The 25,150-nt window shown below is 39.0% G+C and overlaps 1 protein-coding gene across 6 annotated transcripts in view; it reads left to right on the top strand.

Moving 5' to 3' along the window:
- The window catches only part of LOC126184703 (dnaJ homolog subfamily C member 5), an 86,527-nt gene that overhangs the window by 49,015 nt on the left and 12,362 nt on the right, over positions 1–25,150 (top strand). For 5 of the 6 annotated variants that reach the window (XM_049927214.1, XM_049927215.1, XM_049927216.1 and 2 more), the window contains exon 6: positions 7,743–7,808. The exons of the other annotated variant lie outside the window; for it this stretch is intronic. In XM_049927214.1, coding sequence (XP_049783171.1) covers positions 7,743–7,808 — 66 coding nt within the window. The remainder of the gene's footprint in view (positions 1–7,742; positions 7,809–25,150) is intronic. 6 annotated transcript variants of the gene reach the window in all.

The following is a 25,150-nucleotide window of genomic DNA, read 5'->3' as shown; positions in this document are numbered from 1 at the left end:
TGGGGTATTCAACTTTGGAAATAAAAAACGTCTGCATGGGCCAGGTCTGGAGAGTGCGGAGGATGAGGCAGCATCGTGATTTCGTTTTTTGCATAGTAGTCATACACCAACAGGAGTGAATGTGCAGGTGTGTTATCATTATGCAAGAGCCATGAATTCTCTCTCCACATTTTAGGCCATTTCCTTCTCACATTTTCTTGCAGGTGTCGCGCAACACGTCCCAATAGGACCATCAATTAAAAGTTTGTCCTGTGGCATGATTTTGTGATGAGCTAATCCTTCAAAGTCAAAGAAAACTATCAGTATGGCTTTGAAATTTGACCTGCCTTCCCTTCCCATTGTGAAGACTGAACCTTGGTCTTGACATCATAACCATACACCCATGTCTCATCACCAGTTATGATTCCTTTAAGGAACGTGTCGGTCTCATTTGTGTGATCCAAAAGCTCTTCAGATTGTGAGGCGAAGGTCTTTCTGGTCTTCACTCATGAGCCATGGTGCAAACTTGGCAGCAACACTGTGCATTCCAAGATGTTGTGTCAGGATTTCATGACACGATCCAACTGAAATATTACATTCTTCTGCAATCTCTCAAACAGTTAATCTTTAGTTGGCACGAACAATTTCTTTGATGTTCATGACACGAGTGTTATTGGTAGACATTGAAGGACATCCTGAAGAATGTGAGGGTCATCCTTAACTTTCATCCAGCCATTTTAAACCGTGTGAACCATTGGTAACACCAAGTACGTCTCAAACACTCATCACCATAGGCTTTCTGCATCGTTTGGTGTCTCTCTGTAAAGGTTTTCTCAAGTTTCATGCAGAAACATCTGCCATCTCGAAATTCACAAACTGTGTGACACGACGTTGTACTCAATATAGTACTGAACAATAAATAACAGAAATACAACAATGAAACTTCTAGCAGTTACAGATTAAACACAGGTGTGTGCAGGGATGCCAACCGCATTTCGCTCCCACACCATTGATGCAAAATTATGAATGTTCCGGAATTTTTTTAATAAACCTCACACACACAATCCAGCTGCATGAGACACAGAGCCGACATCATGCGGTACTTGCTGGTTAATGGGATTTGTGAATGCTGTGCAGTCCAATGGCAACTGTCTGATGTATCTGGCTCGTTAACCACACAGTTCGTGTACAAAAATGGACACACACTGGACACTTACATTAGCTCAATTAAAACACGCATTTCTTCTGTTGTTCACATGCTGATTGTGTTCTACCAGAAGCATACAAAAATAAAAAACTTCAGTATCCACAAATATGTTAAAAGGCAAAAGGTAAGTTCCATGTCAAATTAGTAAGGACATTAGCTTATAAAAGTTTACAAAATGAATGAAAGTCGCTACTAAGAGAGAGTACACTTTGTTTACATAGCTCTAGATATTACAGAAAACATTTCTATTGAATTAATAAGAAAACTGCACAATATTATACAACACACGAAGGTAAATTAGAATTCTTTTGGCTACAGCAAGAGGCGAATCAGCCACACAGTACATCATAACTTGATGCCACTACCCAATATATTACACTGAACTCCTGTAACATAGGAACATATATTATACATGATGTTTGGAAATTCCTGTTACATACTTCTAGGACTTGTAGAAGGAAGTGAGTAAATAATATTTTGAATAGGAAAATCACGTAAAAAACTTACTGTTTCTGTTCTATGTTGGTTTCAGTTCAGATGTGTAACATGTCCACATCTGCTGAGGGAAAGAGAAAAGTCTCCAGAGTTGCTTGTCCTGATATGAAATATGGTAGATAGAATGATGTGTACTATGCCAGACGGTCACCTAATGTCACTTAATGTCTATCTTGCTGTGAGACCTGTTCAATGCCTATGCATCTCTAATCCAGTGAACCTGATTCAGTACGCTATTGAGCTGTATCGCAAACATTTTCTGCAATGTAGCATGCCATTGCGCAAGTTACGCAGGAGCTTTGAGAAACAGGTACCTTCACCGTGAGGAGGCAGTACTGTGATTCTCCATGACAATGCCATGTGCCCGAATTTGAAGATGCACTGTAACACATTAAAAAGAATCCATTGGTGAGTACTCAAAGAATTGCACATGTAGTGGGTGTTAGTCACAGTATCATCTGGGATGTTCTGCGTTAAACCAACAATTATATCTATCTGCTTACATATAGTACACACTATGGATCCAGCCGATTTTTCCACAGTGTGTTGTGTACTGCATGTGCTTCGTGCACAGCTGCATTGACACACCCTTGTTTCTACATAGATTTCTGTTCACAGACAAATGTAAATTCACTAGTGACTGTGTTCTGAATTCGTAAAATAGCCATGTGCGAGTAGACAAAAACCCTCGTGCCACACATGTTCAGGGGTTTCCGTACTGCTTTGGTATTAATGTGTGGGTAAGTATTCTGGACGTTCATGTAACTAGGATATACATCCTTCCATTCAAGCTAACTGATCCTGCATACTTGGTCTTCCTACAAAATGTATTGGGCCTGTTCTTATAACCTGTGCCACTGCATGTCCATCAGGAAATGTGGTTTCAGCATGAGCGTGCACCACCTCACTTCTCATGTGCTTTTGACACATCTCAACAGATGATACGGTGAAAGATGGATAGGCCAAAGTGGTCCACCTGCATGGACTGGATTTAACTCCTATGGACTACTTCTTGTGGGGTCATATGCAAAGTTTAATTTACAAGACTCGTGTAGAAACAGAGGGAGATCTACTAACAGGAGTTCTGGCCGCTGCGCTGGTAATTGGAGACACCAGTTGAGATGGAGAGTGTGTACCAGAACAGGCTTTGTGGGTACAATCTCTAGACAAAATTGGTGCTCGCCACATTGAGCTGTTGTTGTAGTGCATCAGTACTGTTCTGTGCATACAGTATGCTGGGTTCTTTTTTGTTTTGGAAGAATGTAAACACATAATGTTAAAGTGTTAATACAAAAAAATGTGCTTAAGTGATACATGGATATTTCGTTATGTTTCCTATCGAGTTGTTACCAAATAATTGCACTGCATCACGTCTAATTCAATTCCTTAAGCAGAAGTGGATGAGTTGAACATCTGAACTGAAACTGTTGTGAAACTGAAATGGTATGTTTCTGGACGTGGGATGCCATTTGTAATATTATGTACTCACTCCCCTCTACAAGCCCTAGAAGTTTGTAATGGGAATTTCCAAACACACTATATGTACGATCTTCTAAAGTTTGACGTTTTTTAAATAAATCTTAACAAGAACACATTTTTGTTAAATCTTCAGTGTGCTATTCCCTTAAAATGACGTATTTTCACAGCACACAAGTTACAATATGCAAATAACTAAATACGAAAATTCTTTAACCACCAATATGACATTTTCTATCATTTTATTACAACAAATTGTACAAATGATGACGCATTTGTGAGAGATCCTCAATGTGCTGGTGCTTTGAAATTGCATATATTCATAGGACATTAGTTATAATGTAAAACGCACCAAATTTGGGCTTCAATTGGAAAAAGATGGAATCCAGTATGGTGTCTCCCAAATTCTACTTGTGATGTATAGTGTGTTCTTGCCTCTAATTGCTTCATTGTTTTGTAACACATTGCCAAAATATTGCATAACTTATTCTGTGCTTTACGCTTGGCAATATTTTCTCAATGTGAAGTAACGCGAAATGACATCACAAACTTGTCCAGCTCCATGCAAACATCAGTTAACTCATTCCATGTGAGAATGGCTTTAAAGAAATTTCTTAGATAGCTCACATTGTATCACAAGTTTTGTGTAAGAACTTTGCAAATTTAGTACTCTTTCTATACCCTGATGATCAGATATGAGTTGTGCTCCAGGATTCTGAGATAACATTGTAAATGGGTATGAGAACTGGGAGTTCTGGGATAAAATTAACTGCATGCTTTGCAATAGCTGATTTGATTTTGACAGGGAAGCTAAAACAGCTTAGGTCTAACCCACCACTGCTTGCATCGAAACAGAGTTTATTGTGCGGTATCACTCCCTTTATATCTAGTAAAGCCAACCAATGCCCTTAAATAGTGAAAGGAGTCACTTTACCAGTTTTTTGTTAGACACAATTTCTTCAGGTCTAGTTGTCTCGAAGATTCTGTATCCTCTGCCCTCCAATGCCATGCATTCGAAGATTAGGTGCAGTTTCTTCACACTTGTCACAGATCGTACATTTAGGGTCTTCTTCCATTTTATCCATTGTGTGTAAGTGTTCTTTGAAATTCCCATGGCAGGTGAGTTTGACCTCTTTCCTGTTCAATTCCAGGATTACAGAGCTCCTTTTAAAGCATGGCATGGGCATCATTATGTTACCATGTTTTTGTTTATGGACCTTGGTGCAATATTCTACGTGCTGTTTCCTAAGCCATTTCCATAGTTCTAGTTTGATCATAGCCTTGGTGATTGTCAGGACAGGTGGAGTCGTTGCCCCCATCCTGACCAGTCTGTTGACGTGTTCATCGCCACAGATCACTGAGTGGCCAGGGACCCACACCAGGTTTATCCTATTCCTTCCTCTTAGCTCCACCAGAGCCCTGTGGCATTCTGCAACAATCTTAGATCTCGTTGCAGGAGCTGCCAGTGATTTCAGGGCTGCCTGACTGTCTGAATAGATGTAGATGATATGGTCCCTGGAGCATCTATGCATATTCTCCTCCACACATACCCCGATTGCAGTAATTTCAATTTGAAATACCGAGGCCAGTTTTCTAGAGAGATGATGCCCTCCAGTCTTGGCTGAACCCTGTACACACCTGCCCCGATGCCTTGATCTGATTTCAACCCATCAATGAATCAAACAATGTCCCCCATATGGTGTCGAACTGTTTTTTCCTCACTGCCCCCTGCTTCCAATTATTATATTGTAAAAGGCTTGTTGAAGCAGTTGGGAGTTATTGTATAGTCAGCTGATATTTCCCCAGCCATTCCTATATTTACCTCACTCACTATCTTAGTGCGTGATTCTGGATATCCCGATGAGATTCAGTTTCTTACCAATTTTAAGTCTGTATGCCCCAGCTGCTGCCTCCATTTTGACCCAAAGGTTTAGTGGAGGCATGTCCAATAGGGCTTCCATCCCAGCAGTTGGTGTGCTGTTAATTCTACCTGTTATGGCGAAGCAGGCCAGCCTCTGTACCTTAGCAAGCTCCTTAGCTGCAACCCACTGTTCTACCTTCTTCCATCACACTATGGCCCCATAGGTGTATATCCAGTGCATACCTCTGGGGCTTAGGCCCCAGTTTTTACCACAAGCCCTTCTGGTACTCAGTATAGTACCTTTCGCCTCGAAGCAGATGCTCTTCAGCTGTTACTTTATCTACTGTGAAAGGTACTGAGTTCACAGAATCCCTTTTGCATCACAAAAAATTTTTCTTGTAAACTCTCTGCCAAATGCTGTTTCATTTTTGCTGAGAAGTGGTTAAGTCCTGTGTCTTCCACAATAAGAAATTGGCATAATAGATCAGTTGCATTATCTATAAATGGTCCAAAAACTCTTGAGAAAAATTACTGTCATATTTGCTTGTATCTGCTTATCAATAAATGGGAATTATATCTTTCATATAGCACTCGTGTAGCCAGGTCATGTAAGATGTCCTATGTTCTTTCTCCTTATATGCCTGCTGTCCCATATGTTAATTTCATGTACTAGCTTATTGACCATGGAGATTTGCTCCTCAGTTTCGTCCTATCTTACTAGACGTGTGAAATAAAATAATACACTTGTCATTTGCTGAACATCCACTTCCTTTTTATGCACTTTCGTAATGTTTTCAACTTAGTTTGCATTTTGGAATGCGCTTCACATGGTACATCTTAAAAATATGTCTGCACCCATAACTACTTCATACAGTTGTATAAACAATACTATCCTGCAGTTTGGGTTTACACTATAATTATGTTGTTACACAATTTCATTGGTATTAATTTTTGTCTGTCCCAGGTCTAATTTTTTTTCTGTCTCCTAACTGGTGACTGACTACAATGTACCTGTCATTGGCCAAGGGTATGGTAAATTTAATGAAATCAGTAATTAGAATTGATTTTCTGTGTTAAATCAATAGCCAAGATGTGTGATGAATCTTCCCAAGTTGAAACAAGGGTGCTGTTTTCTGTTTGTATGCATCAGTAAACATTTACATTATGTTGCTTTACACTTCACCTACTATGCTAATTGTATCAAGTTCAAGACGACTTGCATCTCTTGGAGTCAGTGTTGGTGGAGTCTTAAATTTAAATTATTATGTTTCACTTTTATAACAGCTACAGATTGTTTTCATATGTATCTGGACTTATACTCCGCAATTCTGATATTGACATGACAGGATTAAATTTTAGACTTTGAAATTACTGATCTGTAATAAGGTTTGACATAATAAAATCATACAGTTATGACTATTGTAAGAATATATTGTTAGTCATCAAGGTGTAATAAAGTGCAGTTATGGCTGCTTTTGGTGACACGACATGCAGTATTAACTGATAGTGTGTGGCTTCAGAACAGTTCTCCATGAAGCCAAGTATTAGCAGTGAGGGATATTTTGTATGTGATTCTTAATTTATGAATAACAGAATATCAGTCTTCCACATCTCCTTTCCATTTTCAGGAAATGGTGATCAGCAACTGTACTGTAATGTTAGTCACACAACAAATCAAAGGTTTCTATCTCTGAGTCAGGTTAATAAGTAAAATTATCTTTTGTGTTAATATGTGCATGAGCACATCTTGTTCAAATGCTTTCTTCCTGTGATACTGGAATGCAGTTATCCATAATGGATAGAACTTACAGTGAATGTACAATTTATGCATGCAATGAACATTTATGATTGTCTGTTTTCTGTTGTTAACTGCATGAAAAAGTCATTTGCTGCAAACGATCTAGAGTGTTTGGTCACTGTAAGGAGATTCTGTTAACTTCTCTGAACAGCTTTTTCTAGGTTTTTACATGACACATTTAAAATGAGGATTGAGATTATATTCTTATTAGCTTTTGCTCTTCCCTTTGATTTGTAGACTCATCAGAGAAATTGTGTATATGAAAACAGAATTTTTCCAGCAGCAGCTCCAACACCTTTATATGTTCAAGAAATAATAACAACTTACTAAATGAATAGAAGTTCAACATATTTTTGATCATTGGTAGATATATTATCCTTAATAAAACTGACCTCTTGTTCCCTGACTTTACTTCCACTGAACAAGTAACAAACTAAAAATTCTGAGAGCTCAATGTTTAAGCCCTTCTTTCAGAACAACAGTTGTTGTTTTTTAAAGGCATGTATAAAGTTCACGCATTTTTCCAACGAAGCTTATCACCAAAATCTGCAGTTAAGTATTGTAGGGTGTCTTACCCTTCCTGTTTTTTTTACCCTGCATTATTATTATTATTATTATTATTATTTCCTTCATTTTGCCTTAAACCAGTCTTTGTCATCATATACAGCAGTGTGAGTAGTACATTACCTTCATTATTCCTCTTCAGTCCCTTCGACTTGCTCTAGTGAATGTTGCCAGTGACTTTCTTTCTTTCCTTTTCTTTTTTTTTTTTCTTTTCCCACAGTATTTGACAATGTTTTGACAAGTTGTACATTTCTGTATTTCTGTGGATATCCTGCATGACTGCATTAATTTAGATTTGGTTTATTTAGTAGTTTTCTTTTTTTTTTGTTGGGACTGAGCTTGGTCGCTTGCTCTATTTGTAGAGGAATGCTGGATCCGGAGCAGCTGATGGTGTCGTATCGGAGCAGCCTCATTCTTCAAAGAAACAGGTGCGGCACATGTAATACTCTTTTTAATTTGTTTGTTTCCACAGATGGACCACAACATACTCTTTAGGTAAATATAGTACTTACCATTCAATAATGTTGCTTTCATGTTGCAAAATATTTTGCTATTAGTTGTTAAAAAAAGGTTTGGATGTTGCAAACTGCAACTTAATTCATTCTTTTTTTCACCCAAGAGCAGGATACCAGTTTTAACATTTATTCTTAAAAACATGAATATCTTGTTTCAAAAAATTATTGTTTTTTACTTGGAAGGTTTTAAAGTTTTGTATGTTATACTGTGAGATGATTAACCTTTAAGAAGAAATACCCTGCCATAGTTTGACAGCAAAAGAAAAGTTGTTCTCTTGTATCGGATGTAGTGGCTGAATTTCATAGTCAAAGTACAGTATGTTTGACTCTCAGATCTGTCAGATGTGCAGGATAACAGCTCTTTTGAGTCTTAGCATGAAACGTGAATTTTAAAACCATTTTTAGAACGTGTATATTACAAAAAATTTACTGCATGTTCTAGAAAACTTTTGTTTTTGTTGCTGTTCATACGTAATATATTCACTGAAGTCACAGAGTCATGGAACTCAAATTATAGTGATGTCAAACACATTAATACAAAGTTACTCTTCAATAGTGATTCATAAGTAATGCTCTAGTTGGGTGCACGATTTTGACCATCAAATGTTCCTGTAACTGGTAAATGTCGGGCGAGCAGTGCTTATTTGTGATTGAAAATTGCAGAAGCTGTTGTGCAATTTTGATAAACTCTTGGTCATGTTACAACAGTTGTTGTTGGTGGTGGTGGTGGTGGTGGTGGTGGTGGTGGTGGTTGTGGTGGTGTTCAGTCTGGAAACTGGTTTATGCAGTCCTCCACACTAGTCTATCCTATGCAAGCCTCATCATCTCTAAATAACCACTTTAACCTACATCCATTTCACCTTACTTACTGTATTCGTCTCTTCAGTGTCCCTCTAAAACTTTTGCTTCAGTCTCCCTCTAAAACTTTTGCTGCCCCCCCCCCCCCCCCCCCCCCCCCCCCCCGCCCGCAGTCTTCAACTAAATTGGTGGTCTCTTGATGTCTCAGAATGTCCCCCGTCACCTTATCCCTTATTTTAATCAAGTTATGCCACAAATTTCTTTCCTCCCCAATTCAATTCAATACTCCCTCATTAGTCACACGATCTACGCATCTAATCTTCAGCATTCTTTTGTAGCACCACATTTCAAAAAGTCTGTTCTCTTCTTATCTGAAATGCTTATTGTCCATGTTTCACTTCTGTTAACACTATGTTCCAGCAAAGTAACTTCGGAAAAGACTTCCTGTCACTTATATTTATATTCTGTGTTACGAAATTTATCTTCTTCTTAACCGCTTTTCTTGGCATGTCTACATTTTATGTCATTTGTCTTTTGGCGATCATCAGTTATTTTGCTGCTCAAATAGCCAAACTCTTGTAGTGTGTCATTTCATAATCAAATTCTCTCAGTATCACCTGATTTAACTCAGGTACATGCATTGCCCTTTTTTTGTGTTGTTCTTACTTCTTCTTGATTGTTCTGTCAATTTCTTTGCTGTCTGAGAGAATTACAGTGTCATCGGCAAATCTCAAAAGTTTTTATTTTTTCTCCTACATCCCTTTCTCACTCCCTTCTCAACCACTGCTTCCCTTTCATGACCCTCCACAGTTATAACTGTCATCTGGTTTCCGTACAAGTTGTCTATAAACTTTTGCTCCCTGTATTTTATCCATGCTACTTACAGAATTTCGAAGACTGTAGTCCAGTTTATATTGTCAAAAGCTTTCTCTAAGTTTGTAAATATTATAAACATAGGTATGCCTTTCCTTAACCTATCTTCTAAAATAAGTCTTGCTGTCAGTATTGCCTCACATGTTCCGACATGTCTACAGAACACAGACTGATCTCACTCGAGGTCAGCTTCTACCAGTCCTCCCACCCTCCTGTAAATAATTCATGTCAGTATTTTGCAACCATGACTTCTTAAACTGATAGTACAGTAATATTCCCACCTGTCAGCACCTGCTTTCTTTGGAATTGGATTTATTATATTCTTCTTGAAGTCTGAGGGTATTTCGCCTGTCTCGTACATCTTGCACACGTGGTGGAATAGTTTTGTCACAGCTGTCTCTCCCAAGGTTGTCAGTAGTTATGAGCAAATGTCATCTATTCTGGGAGCCTTGTCTCAACTTAGGTCTTTCAATACTCTGTCAAATTGTCCTTAGTGTATCATATCTCCCATCTCCATCTGTGGGGGTATGATGGAAAGTAATGTCTCAGAACTTTTTATGTGAAAACTCACAAAGCTTTTTAAATAAAACAAATTTTATTAACTTTCTTTATCTTAATTCTTCATGTCTGCATATTTATTTCTCAATGTAAGCACCTCGCAACAAACACATTTCACCTAATGAGAGACTATTTTGTTGGGACTGTCATGTAGAATGTTTGATTTTATTCACGGAACACAATGTCACCTCTTCTTACACCACATCACTATCAAAGTGATGTCCTCAAAGGTATTCTTTAAGTTTTGGAAAAAGATGAAAATCAGATGGGGCTAAGTTGAGACAATATGAAGGATGATTGAAGTTAGTGAGCCCAAATTGTGGGATCGTTGCAGATGCTGCAGCAACTGTATGTGGACTAGCATTGTCATGCGCCATGTGTTAACAAATTCTTTGAGGAGCCCTCTTTGTGCCAGATGGTTGCAACTTGCATCAGCAAAGGGACAATGTCGACAGTGATGTGCATGACATGTAATATCTCGACTGATATTGAGAACATAATAAAAAATTCGGAGGCATTACTTTTCAGTTTGCCTTTCTACTTCCTCTTCCCTTTCTATAACATTGCCTTGAAGTTCATTCCCTTGTATAGCTCTTCTACATGTTCTTTCCAGCTTTCCCTTCTTCGCTTAGTACTGGTTTTCCATCTGAGCTCTTCATATTCATACAGCTACTCTCCTTTTCTCCAAAAGTCTCTTCAGTTTTCCAATAGGTTGTATGTATCTTTCCCTTCATATATGTTTCTATAGCCTTGGATTTATCCTGTAGCCTTTCTTGCTGGGCCATTTTGCACTTTCTGTCAGTCTTGTTTTGTAGATGTGTCTCTTCCCTTTTGCCTGCATCATATGCTGCATTTTTATATTTTCTCCTTTAATCAGTTAAATTCATTATCTCCTGTGATATCCAAGGATATCTGCTAGCCCATATCCTCGGTCTATGTGATCCTCTATTGCCTTTCCTCTGTAATTTCTCAAAGCTTCCCATTCATCTACTACTGTATCCATATCCCCCTTTTCAGTCAGTCATTGCCTAATGCCCATTCTGAAATTCTCGGCACCTCTGGTTCTTTTAACTTATCCAGATCCGCTCTCCTTAATTTCCTACCCTTTTGCAGTTTCATCAGTTTCATTCTATAATTGATAACCAGTAAATTATGGTCAGAGTTTACAGCTGCCACTGGAAATGTCTTAAAGTTTAAAATCTGATTCCAGAATTTCTGCCTTACCATTACATATTCAGTCTAAAACCTTCCAGTGTCTCCAGGTCTGTTCCACACATACAGTGCTGCCACCAAACTACACTAATTCACACGATATCTTAAATTCAATCTATCCATTTTCCTTTAAGTTCTCTAATTAATCCAATTAAGGGATCTAGCATTCCACACCCCGACCTTTAGAATAACAGTCTCATTCATCATGATGATGACACCCTCCTGAATAGTCACTGCATAGAGATCTGAATGAGGAAACTAGTTTCCCCTTACTTTGTCATTCGCAGTACCAGCACAGCAAGGTCTTGTTGGTTGATGTTACATGGGTAGATCAGTCCCTGCAACTAGTGAAAAGGCTGCTGCCCCTCTTCAGGAACCCCCTGTCGTCTTTCCTCACCATTGATACCCCATAAATGTGCCTCCACATAAGGTACAGCTGTCTGTATCGTTGAGGCATGCAAGCAACCTTTGCAGGGTCCATGGTTGACAGGAGGCACTTATTATTTCAGAATGATAATGCCTCCATTTATAAAGAAAAACCCGTAACATAATGAACTGATAAATAAAATAGGAGGAAATTAAACTATTCTGTTCCCAGTGGAATGTGCGATAGTGCTGGTGGGGCAATGAGTGTGCTCAAAAACAGTTAAGGTAGTGGTTTGTTACATTTCAGGATGAGTGAAAGAAAATTCCTGCAGCATGTACTGCAATGCGATGATGATGATGATGATGATGATGATGATGATGATGATGATAGTAACATGTTTACTGCAAAGTAGAGGGTAGAGAGACCAAATAATTGCAAAGTTTGGGCCCATGCCATAACATAACCACATTAGCAGCTTCTTACAAATATGTGACAGTTCAGTCTAATATATCTCCCTAACAAAACTTGCTATATTTTTAACAAGATTTGTGGCTATGATGTGTTGCTAACAAAACAGGCTAGTAAGTGGAGACATTGCCAATTTGAATATTAAATATTTTGCTCTCCTCTCTTCCCCTGTCTCCCTCATGGGAGCTACAAAAGGATGCCTGCAAAGAAGTTATAGCTGCTGTAGCTGAGAGGGTAGATAGTGAGCTTGAGGTAAAGAATTACGTTTATACTTTGTTTCAGCACTTCGGTGTCACCATAACATGTAAGGGCATACCACTCTGTCTGGGCCTAGGAGGAGCGGGGATGAATGCTTGCTGCACCCATAGCATTTGTTAAACTACATGTGCTGTCTTTGTAGTATCAGATGGGGAACACCTCGAACAACTCGTAGTTAGTGAAACCTGTAATCAGTCAGTGATGCCAGTCCTCTATAGCTGTAAGCACTGTACATGTTTGATGGTGCTGGTGAACCATTTAGTGTTGTGGGAATCTTGGCTTAACTGCCGGGACGGTACAACTATTTTCACTAAAATTTGAGCTGCTTGTTGATGTGGTGTACAGTGGTCAGTGTGAAACATCTATTGGAAGGCAGCCTCTAACTCTTAAGTTGTATTTGGTTTGAGCAAGTATGATGGGCTACACCTGAGTTGACTTGCATTTGCCTTTTTTGTCTCTGGGAACAGAACGATCCTTAGTTATTAAACCAACATGATGAGTCTCTTGTTGGGGAACAGAAATGCCTTCTCAACAGCTCACAAAGTGTGACAGCTTCAAAATGTCAGTCGTCTTTGTAATTTCGTTTTCATTAGCAAGAGAAAGTGTAGCGATACTGACCTGTTCTTTGTAGCCTCCTGTCATCTGTAGTTCCTCTTCTTGGTCACCTCTGCACTGAAAGTTTAAATTGATGTGGAATGGTGTCTGTTTCAAAATGTACACACCACCAACAGTTTGGTTGAAATTAACTTGCACACTGCATTCCTGTTGGATTTTGAATGTTAAAGACAGTGACTGATACAGTTGTTATGAATATTATTTAGCGCAAGTTTACAGGCCAGTACCCACTGTAACAGTGGTGAAGTTTTCAATTGTGCACAAACTAAACAATTCACTTTTGCATTAAATAGTCAAAGTTCACAATTATCACAGTCCTCTTTCAATTCATCAGCTATAATTAGTCTTCTGTGGTTCATTTAAATGGGTCTTATCACACGAAATATTGAGTCCAACAATAATTGGTTTTGATGACAGTAACACTCTACACTCCTGACAATCACAACACGGTACAGAAAGAATGTTCATTAATTTAAGTTGCAAAGACCACTTGAAACTAATTATTATGTAGTGATGGTGCTAAGATACCTCAGTGCAGATGCACAGTAGTATCTGAACCGTTGCGAGAATACAGGTAAGCTGCAAGCAAGTAGATTAATGGGCATTGCTCTGTAGCGTGTGACATGTGGAATTTGGGTCGGATAGGAGACATGCTGTGGTGGTTAGGGAGACTGCTCATGAAAAGTACAACCAAAATATGTGCCACACCTCTGGCATTTTTATGATGTAAAACTTTACTGTAGGTTTGAGCCTATTTGATTTTCATTGGAATGCTCCACGTGCCATAATGGGGACACCGCGCAATGTTTTTAAAGCTTTTCCAAAGGGTGTTTACCTGCTACAAAATTATATGGGCAGTATCCCATGTACCCATCACTACCAAATATCAGCCAGATGCCTAAATAATGATTAAATGCATCATTGGGAAATAATTAAAAAAATTAACTCTGCAACCAAGACTGCTTGTTTCTTCATATCATAAGAATGTAACTGGTAAAAAGTTTAGTTTAATAAACACTGGGTTCATATTTGAGATTTTTAGGTACTGTGCACATGTTACATAAATGACAGTATTGAAGATATTGCAAAATTTGTGGTGGTGGTGGTGGTGGTGGTGGTGGTGGTGGTGGTGGTGGTGGTGGTGGTTATTATTATTATTATTATTATTATTATTATTATTATTTTGGGGAAAGGAAAACATAATGGATGGAAAGAATCTACCTGCTTTGTTACAAGAAGTAGTATTGTTTGAAAAGTTTTCCCCACTTTATGTTAACAAAGGCTTGCAATACGTTGTAGTAACTGTAAAAAATTTGTGCAGCAGTGAGGAAAATCAGACGCTCCTGGTGGAAAGTTACTCCTCACCAAAGACAACAGTTATGTTAAGCTGAACGTCTTGGAGAATCCCTGACAGTAACAGAACCACACTTAGTTGTTATAAAGATTTTGTATCTTGCAGGGATTTAATGATGACATGCAAGAACTTATATAAAACAGAAAAGCTGAAGGAGCAATTGGCATGAAAAATATTATTAAAAGAGTGAATTCTCATTGATCTAATTAGACAGAGTTGCAATGCCAGGAAACATTCACATCATTTGTTGTTTTATGTACCAGTGCTCTAGGTACATGACCTTACACTGTAAAGTAGGCTGTTCCAGCTCCAGCAGCATTAGAACAGCCTACTCTAAGATTGGTTGGCTCATTTGGGGGAGGGGACCAAACAGCGAGGTCATTGGCCCCATCGGATGGGGGAAGGGTGCGGACGGAAGTCAGCTGTGCCCTTTCAGAGGAACCATCCCAGCAATTGTGTGAAAGGATTTAGGGAAGTCAGGTAAAACCTAAATCAGGTTGGCTGGATGCGGGTTTGAACTGCTGTCCTTAGGGATGCGAGTCCAGTGCGCTAACCACTGCGCCACCTCGCGCAGTGCTCTAAGGGATATGAAAACTGTGGGAAATACAGATAACCAGAACAGGAGCGTGGAGTCCAGTGCTCAACACCTCAATTCTGTGAGAACCGTTGAGACAGTCATCCAGTTTGGAATAAAGACTGTGCAACTTTCTAACTTATATATATAAAAGAAGCTATATATGGCTGAGAGATTATTCGTGAGAAGACCAACAAGCTTCTACTACTACCAAAACTATTGCACTATCTTGACTTTAATTGGAAGATGGCATGATGAAAAATAAAGTAAACCCTCACTGATAACATTACTTCCATTTTACAATAATATGTGAGAGTCTTTGGGCTATATGTGGAGGAATTCATAAGTCATTCTTCACCATTACTCCCACATTCTCCTTGGTTGATGACCTTTGTTAAAGTACCCATTTCTGCATGTGGGGAAGTTTTACAAAGGGAAGCTGCAGTAATGGATGCTTCACAGAGAAAACTGAATGCTGTACAACCAACTGGCTATTTTTGAAAACCACATCGTCATTAGTGATTGGGCTGATTAAATTACAAGCATGATCTTCTGCGTTGCTGACACATTATCTCACAAAGTCCTCAGGCCAAACTCAAAGCCAGTGATGATCACTTCCATTCTGCAGTAAGGTATGGCATGCAGTGTTAAGAAATCGTAGTAGCCTTTAGAGTCGTGAGGTCAAAGTAGTGAGCAATCAATGGGAAGATGGAAAAGAGGGTCAACTGTTCTGCCTTATTTAAATGGTGACCCCTAAAATGTCACCTTAGGAATAGTGTAAGCCCCATGACTCATATTGTTGACTGATCTCCAATTGGAGAGAGAAAGTGCTGAAGATTTCAGTAAATGCTGCTCCGGGATGACATGTAATTGTATATTCCATTACTATGAAGTCCTTTGATTTGGTATGCATAGTCTAAATGTTAATCAGTTTCACGACAGCATTAAACTAAGTAGGTGCACAGGTTATGTGGCCTAATATCAAAACCATAAATGCAATTTTATTGCAGTCACAGATAGAATTGGGAATAAAATTGTGTTACATACTTGCATACATCCTGCAATGCATTTTATTGTTATAATTTTGATGTAGGTAGGTACTGTACAGTTCTAGCAAGTCCATAGGCCCATTGGCAATAATGCAGGTCATAAAACTGTGTAAAAAAGGAATGTCATCTGGAGAATAGTTTCAGATAAATTATACAGTGTAATTATGTTAATGCAAGTATAACACAGTGACAGCCATGTAAGTGTTATCTCACATGCAACAATCTGGCTGATATCTCAAACTGTGATTTAATTGTTACATACCAAATTCTACATAAAGCTAGGGAAAGAAAACCTCGTAGCAAATATTTGTGATTTACAGCTCATGGTCATCAGAGACAGGTGTAGTAAACCGTTAAACAGAATATTTATTTTCATATTGGGAATGAAGTAACTTAAAAGTACATACAAACCATATGTTATTAGACATAACATATGAATTGTATTAAAAGTGGTAAAAATGAAGTTCCTGTTATTGCTAATAGATTTTGAATCATTATTCTATACAAGGAGCTTGCTTTGCTTCACAAAATGGATGATTGTTGCATAATTCATGACTTTTTTTGCATTGAGTGCATGTGTAGCATGGCTTTGTTGACAGACATGGCCTCTAAATAACAAAAGATGCCTGCTGTTCTAGTTTTTTTTCTTCTTCTTCTTCTTTCTTTCTTTCTTTCTTTCTTTCTTTCTTTCCTCCCTTCTATATGGGTAGCATCTTAACCCCTACCACAGCCTGAATTTTTCTCTAAAATCTAGTGACCTAATAGTTTCCAGTTGCTTGTCTGTACAATAGATGTCTGTTGTGTAGATACATTTTCATAATATTAGGTCTACAACTTTGCTTCCATCACTTTTCTCGAAGTTTGAGGCTTTATTGTGAAAAACTTGCACACACACAAAAGATTAAAAGTACTGACCATCGCTGGCCACTACTTTCTCTTACCTTTCAGGCAGCATACAAATGTTATGGCAAAAGAACTAGGCATCTTATGAGATCCAGGAATTGATCAAATTTTGCAGTTTTTCATATGACCAAAAGTGCTAGTCAGCCACGCCGTGTGCCATTGATCGGAAAAGGTTTTAGTCAGAGGGAGAAATGTGAGGAGAATATGGTAGGTGGGGTAGGACTACCCATTTCAACTTTTCCAAGTATATTTTGGCAGGTTTTGTGGCATTGGGTTAAGCATTGTCATTTCCAAAATCACCGTTTCATTTCTATCACTGTATTGTGGGCTTTATCTTTCACTGCTTGGCTCAAAAGCATCAAATCACTGTTCTTGAAGTGTTGAAACAATTCTCCACTCTTTCTTCCACTAGTAGGTTATGCAGTATTTTATAAGCCTCAGCCACAGATTTCTCCATGCTTAAGCAGAAATTTAAAGCTTCCCATAAAACACAAGAATTGGGCTCGTAAGTTGATGTATTCAATTAAGAATGACTTTATGACACAACCACAAATAGACTAACATTCTGGTGGCATTATGTTTACAAATGCTTAAGCTTATTGTATGACGCTTATGACCTATCAACTGCACCACCACTTGCAACTACTGGCACCTATTGCAAAATGGCAGAAGCAAAAGTTGTAGACCTAATACAGGAGCAAACTTTTCACACTTTGTAGTTGTTCCTCACAAGCATGGTACTGTTTGATCATACTGCTTAGTGTCTGGTGTGCCATTAGTGTACAGAGGTGTGAAAATTATTGGACTCTAAGCAAAAGTTTTAGAATTATTGCATTCCTTCACTCTAAAGCAGTAATTCATAAGACATTATACACTTTTTACTTCCTAAAATGAGTGTAACATATTTGAATTTCATTAGCTTGACAAATTTATTACTTCCGTTTATGAAACGGGGTTGATTTGAGGAATTCAGTTGTTTATCATGTGATCCTCTGTACATTTTAGTAACTTATGAAAATTTCTTACATAAAAAATGTAAACAGCATTAGTTTTAAGAGTGATGTACTCTTAAAGAACAACATAAATATGGTTATATCAGAATTTTGTTTAGATATTAACTTTGTAGTTTTGTTTCATGTTAGATTTTTGAAGTTGTGAACAGAAAAAGTGGTTAGTCAAATGGAAAACTTGCTGTTTCAAAAATAGTTTTGCAAGAAAATAGTATTCAAAGAGAGAATAGCCAAAAGGCTACAAATTTCATAAAAATTACTAAACATTAAACAATAGATATCACTGATAACCTCACTGTTGGGCACATGTAACCTCGAAGTAATAGGCATGACTATCATTCCGCTCAGTAGGAAAGAGGTAGAGCAAAGAGTAAATAGAGTCTACGAATTCAGTGCAAACTTGTCTAAATTGCCGAAGCAATAGGAGACTCACTAGGCGATAATTAAAGGATCACCTGGAATGGTATGGACTATCTATTTGTACCTCCACTGTTTGAAGAAAACTCATTAATTGTTAAAAAAGAAAACCCAATTAATGCAGTTCAGTGGCTAGGAAAAGTCTGGATTTGACTAATAATGTTAAAAATCATTTTGAGGTTGGTTTGGAACAAGATAAAGGAATCTATTTTAGACCTTCTTAAAGTTATCTAATCTTTTCCTCTAAGGAAAATACACGTTTCCTCCAGGAGACACCATTAGAGAAAAGTGAATTCTAGCATCCATTCAGACAACCATCTAAAACCTGAAACTTAACTTTTTTTGTGTTATTGCAAGTTTGCTTTTCAGATGAGTTCATATATTGCATGTGTTAAGGTGAACAGTTTTCTTTGTTGTGTGTGACTCAAATTGTGAAGCACCCAACTTCTATTATGGAGTGGGCCCCAGTTTCGTAACTGACACACACATTTTCTCTATTGTTGAAGGTTCAATGAATGAACACCAATATAAAAAAAAAAGTCCTGGAAGAAACTTCTGCCTCAGTTGTAGTGTTGATGGTGACTGTTTTCATACCCTGTGGATCACCATATAATCAAGTCACCAGGCACAATGGACCTTATTTACAAAGGATCCAAATTTTATGAACTTTTAGTATTACCTGGCAAAGCGAAGCAGGGAAAGGAAACAGGAAAAGTGTACACTTGCATACCCTCAAAAGTGGTATGCTGTCACATCCTATATGTCTTTACGTGTTGCTGAATGAAGTGACCACGTTGAAAAAGAACAGCAACTGAACATACAGTATATCTCACAGCAGGAGGCTTTACTGGCAGTATCTGATCAACTACTTTCCACAGCAGTGTCTGTTGATTTTTTTAATCTGCAGTTTCACTTGTGGATGATAATGCTGTCTCTTTGTTAGACTCTGTTCCAACCATTTTTATTGTATTTTCAGTTTGCTCGTTCGTCGAAGTATCTCTTGACACACACACATTTTTCCTGTGAGACACAGTCTTTCTCAAGTCTTCCAATACCACAACAGTAAAAGCTAATATTAAAACAATGAAGGTAACCTGACCACAAGGTGTAGTGGTTAGCATTTTTGGCTAGTGTCGCCTAGGTTCAATGTTTGGTTCCCAATGACCACTTAATTTTTTATGTTGGGTAGGTTGGGAACGGAATCCGTTCAGCCTTGAGAGGGCAACTGAAAAACTACCTGAATATAAAAGCAGCAAAATTGACACTCAAGTCACCAAAATAGTTTTACATTGAAAGGCTTGCAGCAGGCAAGGTGTCGCAGGGCATTTATTTATTAGCAGCAGAAATATCACCTGTTATTTTTCTGGGTTAGAGAGCGAGATATTTGACACAAACTATGGGTCTTATGCTTTGCATGGGTCCATACCAATTGTGTAGGATTTAGGTCTAGATGATGTGGTGGCAGCAGGTAGGGAACCATCTTTTTGCAAGATTTTGTCAGTGAAATAGAGGAGAAGGTAGGTGGTCCTTAAAGAATGCCAACAGTTCAACTTTCCTTGTCTCTTTTTAGTCTTTATCTGTCCATTTCTACACGATAGTCCAAAGTGTTTCTGGTATAGGCCTACTCATACAGAAGTGGCCACGAAAGAAAACTTTGCATTCACAATGATTAAATGTTGCTGGGGATTCTTGGTTGACAATACTTGTTGGACACTGTCATTTTGCAACATTTATTCACAGTATGTGAGGAATCGTAAACTGCAAAATTTTGTGACATTGTAACTTTTTTCTGTAATTTTTTCTGTGCATCATGTGAGAAGAAAAAACTCAAATCTTTCATGTAGAGAGCAAAATTTTCTACACTCCACATTGGACAAACTGACTTTTACACCATGTACTTACCAAGAGATGCAGCTCTGAAGGAATGGCAAGATTCTCAGATTATGAAAAAAATTACAAAAAGGACAGGTTTTTGCATTATAATGTTAATGTTCAACTTTTTTAAAAAGGGTAATGTAGGTCTCTCTAATGGTCAACTCTTGACATCAAGAAACTCCCATCCCTACCATCAGCAGGATCCTTATTTCTCGTAAGGCTGTACAAAAGTGGCAAAAAATGCAGGTCTTTGGTAGGTGCTTGTAACTGTGAAAATTTAAAAACACCAAGAACACACCGCAGTCCCATCCGAATACAATGTCATTTCCTACCAGCTAAATATATATTTAAAAAATAAAAATGGCTGAGAACAAAAAATATATTAATTAATTAATTTAATTTCTTGACCACTTCGATCCCTGTGACAAGTCAGATTGGGGAATCAGCTTCTTCCTCCTCGACTGTAATGTCGTAAGTTAGTTTTTCCTGTCATCGTAATCAGTAAGGGGTCTGGAGCTGCATTTTTCGTTGTTATAGGGATCACTCTATCCTCTTGTTCGCGTGCAGCCTCAGAATCGAAACTATTACCCAGCCATGGCTGTACCTGTAGGCAGATACAAAAAGGAAGGTACTGGGTGGTGTCCGAAGTGGACAGCAGTCTCGTAAGTTGGAATGTGGGTATTTCCACAGGTTTAAAGAACTGTTGGTGTCGAAGATCATCCAGTGTTACACTGTTAATGTTGCTATTCTACAGTGTCTCAAAAAACCTTTCTCCTGCTTCAGAAATTTGTTGTACTGTTGCGCCTGCCTGTTCAGAGAGCTTTTGTTATAAATGGTGCTGAATTTCTTCTTCCAATGTGCTAAGGGGATTGCAGTAGTGTCACTCCCACTTACTGTGTGAAGAGAGAAAAAATCATGTAGAAAGAAATTGCATGATGTTAATGAGTTGGAAATGCTGGAGGACTTATCCATCCCATTGTAACAGGTGTGTGGGTTTGTTTTTTTAGGCTAATGCTGTCAGCAATACCAGGCTGTGTGTCTTCACCTTGTACAAAAACATATCATTGTTAGCAGTGGTTTATGCAGTGGCTTTATTATCATAAATAATTGGGAAATAAATGGGATGGAAAAGTGGTAGGAAGGAAATAATGACTTCTAGCCACAGAAGGCATTGCAGCAATGCAGCGACAGGAAGGAAATAATGACTTCTAGCCACAGAAGGCATTGCAGCAATGCAGCGACAGGAGTTGAAAATTTGTGCCAGACTGGGATTCGAACACAAATGAACTGCTTCTCTAGAACGGTTCCCTTAACCTCATCGGCCACCCACACACATCTTCTGTCAAACCAAAATTCCCAACTTCCAGCTCACAGCACCACATTGCAAGTCATTATTTCCTTCCTGCCTCTTTTCCCATGCCATTTCCTTTTTTTTTTTTTTTTTTTTTTTCATGTCCCAGCAGCTTCATCGAGAGTGGTGTCTGTTCTATTGGACATATCTGACAGAATAGACACCACTCGTATCTAAAGTGTCATTATCATTGAATTGGTATCTTCTATGCCCTTTGCAGCCATTTCAGTCATCACCATTGAAATGAAGTTCCTTTTGTTGTTGTCGCTGTTGTTGTTTGATAAAAAAAATTATGACATTGTAATGGCTGTTGTTGCAGAAAAGGCTAATTTTGTAGATCAGTGTAGTGAAGCCTGTTACTTCAATGCTCAGGCAATGGATGTCACTAGACCATCATCAAAACCTACGGTGGCATTATATCCAAAGTGCTTTTGCACATAGTTCACATAAAACTTCCACAATGTCTTTAACATGGTTGTTGTTGTCAAACTCTGTACACTTATATGTAGAGAGTATTCATCATAAATTATTGCGTATTGGCGCATCCATAGATCCACTCCCTCTTTTATCAGAGTGAAAGCCACATACAAAGCTGATTTTGTGCCCTCGCATATGCCGCCCTCACTGAAGATACAGAGAGGAGAAAGTGTAAGCTCAAATTTGAACAATTCTTTCACATTATCATCATATTGCTCTGGAGTGCAAATTCATTGGAAGGATGTAAGATGATTGACTGTACATTTTATTTCTGCAATTGTCAGGACACATGAAGCTGAGGCTAAAGTAACCACTTTATTCTTTCATATGAACTTCATATCTTCAGAATCATTTTGCACCATTTTTCTTCATTCGCGTGGCGTACCGAATGAGTGAAATTTGTTCTCCATTACTCAACGTCCCCACTACCGAAAATGAGTGAGTACTTGGTGAGTGTGACCTAACAGGGACATGGCTTCTTCTACGTGACCATTGGAACATGGCAACTAGCTACATCACAACACAGCATGAGGTCTATGGAAGAGCATCAAACTTGTGCAAACTGCAACCTTGTCACCTATGTGCATCCACATGATTCCCATAGGGCTATGCAAACTGCTCAAATGGCTGTGTCATTAGGCAAGGTAGTTTGTCATCCTTGGCATCTTCCACCAAACTGTGCGAGATGTATTTGCCATCATCCTCACACATCGCACCTGAGTGAATTCCATGCAGATTAGGCACACTCTTAAAGATGCCATTAAGGGGTGTTGGGAGGGAGGGGGGAGGCTTCTTGGGATTGATAAACTTTGGACACCTGAAAACATAATGGTCAACCAGTTGTGGTCATTTATATAACACAAGTTTTTGACAGAGTACCTTGCTGTCATCCTCAGGTGATATCTGTAGAATGAGCATCTTCGCCACATCGCTCCTCACCCCACCCCTTCCCTTGCTACCTGGCCATACCCCGTGTTGGGTAGGTGGAGGAGGGGTGCAATTGTCAAATGCTGGGCCCAAATTCTGGTCCCTAAGTGCTTCTTTCACCCCTCCTGCCTGGAATTTGCTCTCAGCCGACGTTGAACTCCAGCTGGTTGGCACTATGTCCCACACTTTACTGAGAGTGAAGCCCCCGTCTCTCTTGATCAGCCCATCAGCCACTCATATTTCGTTGAGTCCCCTATACGTGCATAATTTCCTGCAACAACAGATTTTGGTGATGTGTGGAGTTTGGTGTCTCGTATGCTCCTGGCATCTTTCTTTGACTGCCTACACAGTTTGTCCAGTGTATGCCTTACTACATTTGTAAGCAATATGGCAGACACCTAGTTTATCGAGCCCCAAATCATCTTTCAGATATCTGATATTACATGCATATTCATAGGTGAACGTAAAACGCATTTAGTGTTATGTCGAGCCAAGAATTTGCTAATTTTCTTAGGGACTTTGCTGGTGTACTCAGATGTGCCTATTTCTTATCCTGCTTGTCATGTTCCATTTGCTGGGGTTGTACCCTTGAAAGCACACCATATGTCTCCCACTGAATCCATTCTTCCTGAATACATTGCTTAAGGTGGTTGAGCTCATTTCATCCAATATTGCATGGTCCCTGTGCACCAGTGTACGTAGCACACCCTCACACTCTGAAGGATGATGACAGCTGGACATTTGGATATAAAAATCAGTATGGGTGGATTTCCTTTACATACAGTGTCCCATAGTGTCATCCGCTTTGCACATGTCCAGGACATCCAAACAGGAAAGTCGCCATTTTCTTCCACATCCATAGTGAATTTGATGCCGAGTTGAAGAAATCAGCAAGCAGCAGTCTGGTGAAGAGAGAGAATACATAAAAGCTCACCATTAGGTCTTGGTTATGAAAGTGTGTTTCTTGCAGCCATTGAATGAAATGTACATAATTACTGATATGCTGACATTTGTGTTTTTGAATTTTTTCTAAGCTGTGCTTAGGCTAGGCTCCAGAAATCTGCATGCCTCTGTTATCAGTTATTCAAGATTGTGTGTAAGCGGAAGACGCAACAGTGACATGAAGGGCAGCCCGAGAGGCGATCCTAGCATACAGCTGCTCATGAGTAGCAGCACAGGTGCCAAATGTAATGTATCACAGATAGGCAGATAAGTTCTTCATCCATGGAAGATTGTCCTGGCCCTCATCTGCAGTCAAGTCACCAGCAGAAATGCAGCTTGCAGAGTTTGAGGTTCCCACTTCAGCCGGTCAACTGCGTACTCATAGCAGTGGATTCCAAGCTGGTGGTGCTCTGCACTGTTGTCAAAGTGCCGAATCTGGTGTTCCCGACATTTTCTCTCTCACAGTCTAATGCAGTGGGCCCCCAGCTTGTTTGTACTTCAGTTCTTCTGAGTGTTGATGTTGGTAACATCATCACTGCGCAATCAACCGATGTGCAACACTTGGCATCATCCCAGCAAGTTCCACAAAATGTTATTGCTGCATTTAATTACTATTCTGCTGTGGAACACAAGGGAACACAACAACTTTAAGGGTGTGTTCAAGAAGAATAGATACGGCAGGAGACAAATCCTACCTGCTGTCTGGCAGAATGTACTGACGCAGGAAACAGAATATGACAAGGTGGGTAAGACGATGCTGTATGCTGAGAAGGTATCAAAAAAAGTAAGAAGAATCTTGGCTCAATATAACATTAAATGCATTTTCTGTCCACCTCTGAAAATTCGAGCACTATTAGGTATGTTGAAAGATGACTCGGGGCTCCATGAACCAGGTCTCTACTTTATTCCTTGCAAATGTGGTGAGGCACACATCAGGAAGACTGTGTGGACAATTGAAGAATGGTGCCAGAACCACAGGAGACAGTAAACTCAAGCAGCCAATGAAATCTGTTGTTGTGGAACATTGTATTGCTACAGGGTTCTCAAGAAAATATGAACAAACTGAAGTGCTCAGATGGACTTCATTTTGGGAGTGTGTTCTAAATGAGGCTATTGAAATAAGAGTGGCCAATAGCCTCATAGTGCAGACAAGGGCTTCACTCCCAGTAAACTGTTGGGCCCAGTACTTGGCCAGATGGAGTCACAATGTTGTCAGAGTGCAACTTC

This window comes from Schistocerca cancellata, chromosome 4 (genome assembly GCF_023864275.1).
Source record: "Schistocerca cancellata isolate TAMUIC-IGC-003103 chromosome 4, iqSchCanc2.1, whole genome shotgun sequence".
Lineage (NCBI taxonomy): Eukaryota > Metazoa > Arthropoda > Insecta > Orthoptera > Acrididae > Schistocerca > Schistocerca cancellata.
The sequence above is the reverse complement of the archived record's forward strand: the minus strand, read 5'-3'. Positions and strand labels throughout refer to the sequence as shown.